The 11,007-nt window shown below is 47.4% G+C and overlaps 1 protein-coding gene across 1 annotated transcript; it reads left to right on the top strand.

Annotated features, from left to right (window-relative positions):
• Positions 1-583: 583 nt before the first annotated feature.
• Positions 584-10,929, top strand: ENDOU (endonuclease, poly(U) specific). The gene is made up of 9 exons (XM_032965301.2): positions 584-692; positions 921-1,043; positions 2,136-2,249; positions 3,024-3,201; positions 3,752-3,954; positions 5,578-5,691; positions 8,933-9,039; positions 9,564-9,706; positions 10,012-10,929. The coding sequence occupies exons 1-9, from the start codon at positions 620-622 to the stop codon at positions 10,124-10,126; spliced, it is 1,170 nt and encodes a 389-aa protein (XP_032821192.1). The 5' UTR covers positions 584-619; the 3' UTR covers positions 10,127-10,929.
• The last annotated feature ends 78 nt before the right edge of the window (positions 10,930-11,007 follow it).

Raw genomic sequence — 11,007 nt, forward strand, 5'->3', positions numbered from 1 at the left:
CTCAGGTGATCAATTAATTCGAAGCTAAACTTCTTAATTCCTGATATTAATTGTACTCTCTTGTCATTAAAGGCGGCTACACGAATTTAACATATCGGTTATCAAAAACTAAAACGGCAAAATGGTATTTGCCATTGATAACGAATGGAAATTTTAAGCCTTTTAAAACATCTTGCGAATTTACACGATTTTGGATTTAAATATTTTTGTCAATGCGAGCAATAACAATTCAACAAATATTCTTTGGATCTTTCGGTAAAGCCACGGAGATAAAAAAAAAATATATCACAATCCAACAAATGTATGGCACGAACATTTTTTCAAAGGTACGGTACGAAATTACGGCACGATATTCTTTTCGAGTACGAGATACGAAAAAAATATCGTACCGCACTGCAACCCTTGGTGGTGGTTGTTGTTGTTGTTGATGCTGGGTGGTGGGTTGTGGTGGTTATGAGATGGGTGATGGTATCGGTGTTTGGTAGTGGGGGGTGAGTCGTGGTCGTTGGCTAACCAAGGGACTGGGGAGGGCCTCAGCACGTCGCGCTCAAGGTCGCCGCTCCCCGCGCTATAAAGGGGGCGCTCCTGGCTCTCTCCATCGCTCTCCTCCTCTAGCGCCATGGCTCTCCTCATCGCTACCTGGACGCTCCTGGCTCTTGCCGCACTCTGCCAGGTGGACGCGCTCCCCTACCGTGAGTAGCCCCTCCGTGTGTGAGGCACACAACTCTCTCTCTCTGTCACCAGAGCGGCACAGGAGGATCCTCCTGCTCCCTCACCAAGAGTCTCCCCTATCACAAGAGGCAGCTCCTGCAATGTTCTCTCTTTCCACACTCGGCATGTAGAGACGCGTTCGTTAGCTCGCGAGTGCCTTCCCAGACACCGTGGGAAGCTGCCTCCGTGCCCTCCCCCACCCCCCCCAGGCGCCGTGGACTCGTGCGAGGGTCGCTGCGATGCCCCCCTCGACAACGCTTTCACGTGCCAGTGCAACAGCGCGTGCGAGCGCTACGGCGACTGCTGCGCTGACTACTCGTCCCTGTGCAACTGTGAGTGAGCTCACCTCGACCTGCCCTCACCACAGCTCACCTCGACCTGCCCTCACCACAGCTCACCTCACTGCCCTCACCACAGCTCACCTCACTGCCCTCACCACAGCTCACCTCACTGCCCTCACCACAGCTCAACTCACTGCCCTCACCTCACTGCCCTCACCTCACTGCTCTCACCACAGCTCACCTCACTGCCCTCACCTCACTGTCCTCACCTCACTGCCCTCACCACAGCTCACCTCACTGCCCTCACCACAGCTCACCTCACTGCCCTCACCTCACTGCCCTCACCTCACTGCCCTCACCACAGCTCACCTCACTGCCCTCACCTCACTGCCCTCACCTCACTGCTCTCACCACAGCTCACCTCACTGCCCTCACCACAGCTCACCTCACTGCCCTCACCTCACTGCCCTCACCTCACTGCCCTCACCACAGCTCGCCTCACTGCCCTCACCTCACTGTCCTCACCTCACTGCCCTCACCACAGCTCACCTCACTGCCCTCACCACAGCTCACCTCACTGCCCTCACCACAGCTCACCTCACTGTCCTCACCTCACTGCCCTCACCACAGCTCGCCTCACTGCCCTCACCTCACTGCCCTCACCTCACTGCCCTCACCACAGCTCACCTCACTGTCCTCGCCTCACTGCCCTCACCACAGCTCACCTCACTGCCCTCACTTCACTGCCCTCACCACAGCTCACCTCACTGCCCTCACCACAGCTCGCCTCACTGCCCTCACCACAGCTCGCCTCACTGCCCTCACCACAGCTCACCTCACTGCCCTCACTTCACTGCCCTCACCACAGCTCGCCTCACTGCCCTCACCACAGCTCACCTCACTGCCCTCACCACAGCTCACCTCACTGCCCTCACCACAGCTCACCTCACTGCCCTCACCACAGCTCACCTCACTGCCCTCACCACAGCTCACCTCTCAACCCTGATCACACGGCCGACCCCTCACTACTCTGGCCACGCTTCACAGTGCGTGTACACACCCTCCATACAAACTGTCGCTGTCACCAAATGGATGGTGGTTGTTCTCCTCCTCCAGTGTTGTTGTGGTTGTGTGGTCCTGCAGCGTTGCTGTCATGCAAGGGTCGTTGCAATGAGGCCTACGTGGCAACGAACCCGTGTCACTGCAACAGCAAGTGTCCTCAGTACTCCAACTGTTGCTCCGACTACAACGCGCTGTGTGAGTACCACCACGCGCCGGTGGTAGGTCATCAGGAAGGGCCGAGGCAAAGGTCATTGAGGCCTCATCTGGAATTTTGCCCCGGGTCTCCATAAACCTGACAGCGGCCCTATCGGACCTCGGTGAATCATTAATGAATTGCGATTGAGAGGCACCTAACCTGGCGGCCGCCTATGAGGTGGGTCCGGACGATGGCAGGACAGCTGGCCAGTAGTTTGCTGGCTTATCTGTACAGATTTGAGCGTCACACTTTCGCATGCGTGGGTTTATATTGGTACCCAGGCGTGCTCCTCTCGCATGCAGGAATATCCAACACGAATGCAGTTGGACGTCCCAATGAGTCTCGAAAGTCAAATGCGACTTCAGTTATAATTGCAGCTTCGATGCATGCTGTGTGTGGCAGATGCCACTGTTAAAACACAACGGATTAGACGAGGGATAGAAATACAGCATGTACGCATTCATACGTGATGCTCTAAAGTCTGAAGTTAAGTCCCGTGCACCCTCATCAGCACACGGCAGGTGTGAATTTGGCATGAGTACGGGAAATAATGATTGGCTGCGTGATAGTGTGAGTGGTTGATTGAGTAAATCGGCAGCTGTGTGGGTAAATGAGTGAGTGTGAGATATTATGGCTGAGTGGGCGAGTCAGTGAATAAAGGAGTGGGTGAGCGAGTGAATGGGGAATTGGGTGAGATAGTAAGTCACTCAGTGAGTGTGCGAGTGGACGAGCGATCGAGGCGAGCGCCTCTCACCTGTTTCTCTCTGCTGCAGGCGAGGGAGGGGCCCCTCCCAGTCCCACATTGATCACGGAGGCCGAGGTGCAGGCCTTGACGGAGAAGTTGCTGTCCCTGGACACAAACCGCGCTGCGGCCTCCGACATTTCACTCAACAAGCAAACGCTCATCGCCAACTCACAGACGGGCGCGGGGACGGACCACTCCTCCCAGCGGTCAGCGCTCTCCTCCCCAGCTCTCACTCGCTCTTCTCCAGACTGTCTCATTCTCCCCACATGCTCTCCACGCTGCCTATTTAATTTCTCTTCCCGCCGACTTCTCTAGCTCGCCCCACTCTCTACGTCGCTCAAACTTTTACCTCCAGCTCCCCCGCTTCCTCGCCAGCCGCTGCTCTGTCGTTCTCCCGCAGTTCTCTCCTCCCGCTCCACCCAGGTCTCCACACTTGGTTCAGAATGAAAATCTGAATATTTATTTATACTGGAGGAATCCGATAAACTATAAAGCAATTTTTCATAGTTGTCCAGTCGGTTTATCTGCCCTCTCCGGTCACGACTCTTCACTATCCGTCTTCATCTGCCGCACCAGCGCGGTGCACTCCCAGCCTCCACTCTGCCCCTTTGCCCTTTCGTGCCATCTCCTCCCACCCCACCATCCTCCCTCTTGACCTTCTCTCTCATTCCGCCGCGGCCCTAACCCGGGCCACGCGAGCTCCACCCCGACTCGTGCCTTAAGCGCCGCCGTGTTGCGCGTGGTGTGTGGCCGCAGGCTCTTCACGTCGGTGAACGAGGCCGCGCTCTTCAACCGTCCCACGTTTGCAAGTTTCATCGCGCTGCGTGATAACTACGCGCGCATCACCGGCACCACCGAGGCGTTCACCGCCGCCCAGCTCGAGGAGCAGCTGAATTTCTTGAGCCTCGCACTCGACACGCCGCTCATGAAGGAGCTCTTCCTCTTCCTGCAGAGCAAGGGTGGGTAACGGGCTGCCCTGCACGGCGGTGACATAATTTTCTCGCCATGGTGCAGAAGTTACAAAAAAGATATCCAGGCTGCCAAGGGGTTAACTGAACAATTCGTGCAGACCTCTTCAGTTATCAACCATTTAAGGGTCAATAAAACGAGTACTCTACCACTTTCTAAGGCCGGCTATCAGTGGTTCTCCAATGAATTTGCTCCAGCAATAGGAATGTGAAATTTCCACCACTGTTTTGAGGGCTATCAATCTTATGTTCACTTGAATTCCACTTCTTATTAAACACTCAGGGGTGGGTTAAACAAAAGCCCAGGTATCGTTGCTAATCTACAGCTTGTGTCTGGTCGTCAGAACAGCAAAACTAATAAACAGCTTATTCTTGGTTCTTTCGGTAAAGTCACGTAGAAGGGAAACAATAAAATAAAATATATATAAAACAATAACATTCTCACGACGTTTCGATTGCAACACAAGCAATCATCATCAGGTGTGAAAACTTTCTTGCTGTGGTGAGAATTTTATTATATATTCTTGGTTCTTTCGGTAAAGTCACGTGGAAGGGAAACAATAAAATAACAACACAAAAAATATAAAACAATAAAATTCTCACGACGTTTCGACTGCAACACAAGAAATCAGGTGTGAAAACCACAGCAATAATTTTCTTGGAGGGAGCATTTTCTTGCTGTGGTTTTCACACCTGATGATGATTGCTTGTTGCAGTCAAAACGTCGTGAGAATTTTATTGTTTTATATTTTTATTTTATTGTTTCACTTCTACGTGACTTTACTGAAAGAACCAAGAATATATAATAAAATTCTCACCACAACAAGAAAGTTTTCACACCTGATGATGATTGCTTGTGTTGCAATCGAAACGTCGTGAGAATTTATATGTTTTATATATATTTGTATTATTTTATTGTTTCCCTTCTACGTGACTTTACCGAAAGAACCAAGAATATGAATCCCTGCAGTCACGAAAGCTTTAAATCAAAATTTAATAAACAGCTGTTTGAGTGAATCATATATTTCTCAGCTGGGAGTCTCACAAACCCTGTGACCCTTCACTTTTGCAATGGACTCCATCAACAACTGTCTTGCAATGCCACAGCTACCAAAAGCACATTTGGTGCAAAAGCTCACGAGAGACATACATTTCAAACATTCCAAATGGAAGCTTTGCTCTTTCCTCAAACTTAATTCTTCCATTGTGTCATTTTACAAACATTCCTCCCAAACTTTACCCATCCTCTGCTCTCCCGAGTTTGACCGCCGGGAGCGCAAGTCACTTGCTGAGGAGGTTCACGGTGCAAGCCCCGTGGCTAAGCTGGTCGAGATTGCGGTGTATTAACGATTAGTGGTGCATGTCGCCGACTTAGCAGTCGATGTTACTGAGCCCGTGACGTTATTCGAATAAGAGTAGGCCATGCGAAAACAATTACTCGCAATTAAAAACGATCCACGTTGCAACACTGCTCCCTCCTCCGTCCGTGAAACATTGTGCTATCACGATCGCCTTGCGGTTTAAGAATGGCGCCAATACCAAACGCACTTATGATTTGATACACATGTATTTCGCGAGCGAAACTGAAGCCCACCATGTGTTTCTCTGCTACAGAGAGGTACACTACCGTGGAGGAGTTCAAGCTGGACCTGCAGAAGATGTGGTTCGGCCTCTATTCACGCTACAACGGAGCCCAGGATTCCAGCGGATTTGAGCACATCTTCCTTGGTACACAATCACTCAAGTTCCAGATTTACTCAGCTACTGTGTTCAGGGTAGCTCAGGGGCTGCTGGAGACCCGGGGCAGAATAAGATGTGGGGGCCCCCTAACATATTAGCGAGAAAATAAACAGGCCCAATGTGAGGGCTTCTTTTGTGTGAGGGTCGACTGCAAATTACTCCTTTGCCACCCCACCCACCATGCCTCGGCAGCCCTGGCCAGGGTGGGGGGTGAAGGCTTCTGGAGACTCAAGGTTGGAGACCCGGGGCAGAATGCCATGTGGGGGCTCCCTAACATATTAGTGACAAAATAAAACCAAGCCGTCTTTTGTGAGGCTGACTGAAAATTCACCCGTTTGCTCCCCCCACCCCCCCCCCCCCCCCAACGTCTGAGCAGCCCTGACCGTGCCGTCTGGTTTATAAGGGACACCGCTTTCCCTCTGTATTGTAACGCACACCGTGTCTGTCCAACCCAGGAATGTGTAATATATTCACAAAAACTCCGAAACGAAACGTTACAAATGTAACTATATAGCTCACCAATACAAAGGCCCAGATCTTTATACTTGTTGAAGATTGGGAGAAAATGCATACTTAAAAAAATAATTTTCACAAAACGTCTTATCACTTCCCTAAAAATATGTGGTTGGTTGCAAGATAAAAGTGATGTCATTCCATCCCCTTACAATATACGGGATTAAATTATAAACTAATTATGAATTCCATTAATGTCCATAAGAGGTTTTTGGGTTAGGACGCGTAAATGTATAAATGTGTCGTTAAAACCCGCCACCACCCGACACAGACACGTAAACAGAACGTGCCAATTCGTCACTAGTACAGCACTAGTGTATAGTGTAGTGTATTGTGTATAGTAGTGTAGTGTATAGTGTAGTATACTAGTACAGCACACCGGTGTGTTGGAGAGCCAAGCCTCAACATTTACAATCTGAGTACGACGTTTCGCCAGTAATGACAACTAGCTTCATCAGGCGACAGCCAGTCTTACTGTTTCGTTCCTTATATAGAGGCGTAGATTTGTTGACCACGCAGCTGCGCTCTTACACAATGTGGGGGGCGGGGGGGGATTACTGAGGCAACGTACATTATGCGAGCCCTTTGAACTTGTCCTTCCTATCTATTGTGTATTAAAATAGCCCTACAACGGTAATCCCTATTTAAGTACGCTGCCCTTTGTAGGCATGCATTTAAATAATGTATTATTTGATGATTCGCTTCCATGCAGCACTAAGGCGGTAGCTATCCGAACGATTAAAGTTATTTTGATTTTTTTCAATTTCGATAGATTATCGAATTAGGCTTGGCCAAAAGGAGCTAGTTTTGCACAGAAATTCAACATTATCAAAATCAATTGAGTGTCCTTGTTGGCACGCGTGTTCTGCTTCTGCTGACGGTTGTATTTGGGAGAATTTAATATTTCTCTGTTCATTTAGGCTCGTGCTGATCATTCGTCCTGTTTGCCCAACATAACATTTATCACACGTGCAGTTAATCCTGTACACACCTTCAGTTGATAGCTTCGGTAATACATCTTTTGGACCAGATATACATTTCTGTATTTTATGTACCATACCAAATCTGACTCGGATATTTTGTTTTTCCAAACATCTGGCTAGTTTATCAGTTACTCTCGCAATGTACGGTATTTTGATAGTTTTAATTACTTGAGCAGTTTCAATGCTCTTGTTATTTGATTTGGTTTTGGTATTCTATACCCTGTTGATTTGTGCTTCATTGTAACCGTTCATTTGCAGCGCCTTTTTAGCATGTTGAATTTCACTTCTCATACTTTCACCATCTGACACTTTCTTAGCTCGATCAAAGAGCGTCTTGATAAGAGCAGATTTCTGTGCGGGGTGATGGTGTGACTGCATTCAGATAGGCATCAGTTGCGTTTTCTTTCGGTAAACAGTGTTATTTTAGCATTTCTACCCGGTCCGAGCAGAATATCCAGAAATGGTAGACTTCTGTCAGCTTCCACTTCCGTGGTGAACTAGATGTATGGGTTTTGCGAGTTGAGATTATTTAGAATGCGTTCAGTGTATCTTTGCCGTGTGGCCAGACCACCAATGTGTCATCCACATATCTAAACCAAGCAGATGGTTTTAGTGTGCTTGAAGCTATTGCTTTTATTTCAAAATCTTCCATGCACAAATTCGCTATCACAGGAGACAAAGGAGAGCCCATTGCTGCTCCTTACTTTTGTTTATAGAAGTCACCTTGCCACAAGAAGTAAGCGTTCTTTAGACAGTGTTCAGCTCGTCTTTGGATAGCTTTGGCTAAACCTTTGTTCGTTACCAGTGTCGAGTAATTTAATTGATTCGTTGACCAGAACCCTCGTGATCAGAGAGGTCACATCAACATTTTCGAGATTATCATTAGGGTTAAGCTTAATATATTTAATTATATTTAAGAGATGTTAAGATTTTTTGATGAACGAAGAGGTCCTATCAATGTAGGACTGTATTTGTTTCATTAAGTATTGTACTCATTTGTACGCGGCAGAGCCTATTGTACTATGGGTCTGAATGGGACATCAGGCTTGTGAATTTTTGGTAGCCCCCAAAGTCTTGGTGGTTTTGATGCCCTTGGTTTGATCAGGTATTGCTCTTCCTTGGGAATTGATGACTTGGCAATGATTGCCGTTTAATGATCCCAGTTGCTGGTTGGGTCTCGTTTAATTTTAAGGTAGGTACCTTCATCGAGTAATTCTTTGATTTTATTATCATAGTCCTCACGGGGCATCACAACAGTCAATAGGCCCTTATCATTAACGTGTTTTAAACAACGTTCCTCTGTAACAAAAACACCGAGAGGTAAGCAATGTTTGCTCAAAGCGGCGTCTGCCCGATGTCTCCTTTTATTCACAGCATCACGAAATTGAAAAAACAGCTGCTGCCACCACCTGTGGTTATCTATCTTTGGGCGAGAAACGAGGGAAGCAATCGATCCACGTGCAAATTCCACTTTACTCGAGGCCAACGAACGCGACCTTCACCAACCCCGACAACCGTGCGAGCGCGATGGCTCAGCTGCCATCAGCGTGACGCAGTCGTCCCTGCTGCTCTAAACCTGGTGACGCAGTCCTAAACCTGGTGACGCAGTCCTAAACCTGGTGACGCAGTCCTAAACCTGGTGACGCAGTCCTAAACCTGGTGACGCAGTCCTAAACCTGGTGACGCAGTCCTCCCTGCTGCTCTAAACCTGGTGCTGCGTCTTGTGCCCACAGGGGAGATTAAGGGAGGCAAGGTGTCTGGATTCCACAACTGGGTTTCGTTTTACTTCCTGGAGAAAGAAGGGAAACTCAACTACTTTAGCCACAACTGGGATGGGCCGGTAACGCACGCACGCACACTGCCACATGCACTGGTTCATCGATTAAAAGTTTTTTTTTATAAATCAAGATACATCCAGAAAACCATACTTAAAATCAATTATTTTCAATTCATGCACATTACATATTTCTGCATTTGTTTTGTACATATTTGAACTATTTACTTCCAGTTGAGGAATCAAGAGATCACATTACATTTAAACTGCTAAATGTATAAATACACCACGGGCTAAAAGGCTCTGCCTTCTTAATACTATAACCCTCGTGGGCTTTCTAACATAATGCAACAAGATGTAATGCGATGACCAATGTAAAGGAGGAATTAAAGCTAAGCGGGCTCTTTTAACAATAATTCTACACTCTTTGGTTCTTTGGGTAAAGTCACGTAGGTAGAAAAAATAATAGATTACGACGTTTCGATCGCAACAAGCGACCGTCTTCAGGTGAGAGAAATAATTCTATAAATACCTCCAACGGCGGACGAGGACAGGACCTGTGCGCGTAGCCGTGCTCGCTCTCTTCACAGTGGACCAGCTACCCCGACGTGCTGGCCATGCAGTTCAACTGGGACGGCTACTTCAAGGAAGTCGGCTCGGCTTTCATTGGCAGCAGCCCTGAGTTCGATCTGGCAATTTACTCGCTGTGCTTCATCTCCAAGCCCGACGGAGCGTGAGTGCTCGCTGTCACCGACCCAAACATCGCTTATTATCATGTCCGGTTGCCAATTAGTCAAACCGATTAACCTGCATTCTCCGATGTGTTTTCGGGTCGTGCCGCGTGTTGTTCAGCGTGATCTCCGACATTTAGGTTTCTGGAGTGGTTCCCAGCATGTTGAGTTGAAACGTCGGACTTTATTGGCCAACAACTCGCAGTGCAGCCCAAAATCACTCTGGAGGGTTGTCAAGCAGAACCGTGAAAACCTACGCAGAAGCAGCCTACATTCAGCGTAACCGATTTGAACCTTCTGTCACCAGGTGTAAAATCAAGCTGGACGGCAACATCATTGGCATCCAGACTTACACCTGGACCAATTCCAGCTACGACAACGGCAAGAAATACGTGGCGTCGGCTTACCCCATTTCGCCCTAACTTGGGCGCTCAACGCCACGCCGCTCCTCCACCGTTAACAGTCAAGAACTCGCAGAGCCACCAACTGACGTTCACCACTCTCATTCACCCACGGACATGATCACACTTAAGTAGAATACATTGAATCACCCATATGTAAATGTACTTAAGATATTTATCCATCAAATGAACAATGTTTTCTCCCCCAAAGACTGCTCTAGTTTAAATATGACATTCACACGTATGTGTCAGTGTGGTCGAATACACATAGGCCGAAGTGTGAAAGGGAAAATACGAGCACATAAAACTCGGTTCTCCAAGCAACTGTTCTGCTTAAACCGTTCCATAATTTTAGTACCAACTGTTTGTCATCATCTAAAGTTGTACAGATGTCAGTTTGCCACATAGCAAGGACATACTATTAATATGTTATGGTCATCAAGTCGCTACATTTAATTCATTAAGTTGTACAGTCATTAAAAACAAATTGGTTACATAACCTGGTGATAAAATACAGGTGTTAATTGGTATTAAAATATAAAAAAATGAATTCCTTAATACTCTTCTCGGAAGCAAAAATAAATTTGAAATTGAGTACTGCGTTGCATAAATTGTCACATGTTGTACTACAACAGCAAAGCATGTACATCTAGGAAAAACATCACAGAACAATAAACCATGTACTTTATTTGTTACCACATATGTTAAATAGTAAATGTTGATGCACACGTCATTTTTATTCACGTGTCCAGCAAAGTTAGGGTGGAGTCAGGCAAAGCGTAAACATGTGGCTTGCAAGAAATAAAAAAACCTACATCATTAGACCTCCTTTGTCAGTACCAAAATGTAATAATAGGACAATGCATATATTATGAAAGTATTTTTTTTGTTTGCATTTTCAC

Source organism: Petromyzon marinus, chromosome 34 (genome assembly GCF_048934315.1).
Source record: "Petromyzon marinus isolate PM22_M1 ecotype Great Lakes invasive population chromosome 34, UKy_Petmar_22M1.pri1.0, whole genome shotgun sequence".
Lineage (NCBI taxonomy): Eukaryota > Metazoa > Chordata > Hyperoartia > Petromyzontiformes > Petromyzontidae > Petromyzon > Petromyzon marinus.

Coding starts and splice junctions, on each gene's coding strand:
- ENDOU (XM_032965301.2), top strand. CDS start 620: ATGGCTCTCCTCATCGCTACCTGGACGCTCCTGGCTCTTGCCGCACTC. Junction 693..920: donor GGTGGACGCGCTCCCCTACC/GTGAGTAGCCCC, acceptor CACCCCCCCCAG/GCGCCGTGGACTCGTGCGAG. Junction 1,044..2,135: donor CTACTCGTCCCTGTGCAACT/GTGAGTGAGCTC, acceptor GTGGTCCTGCAG/CGTTGCTGTCATGCAAGGGT.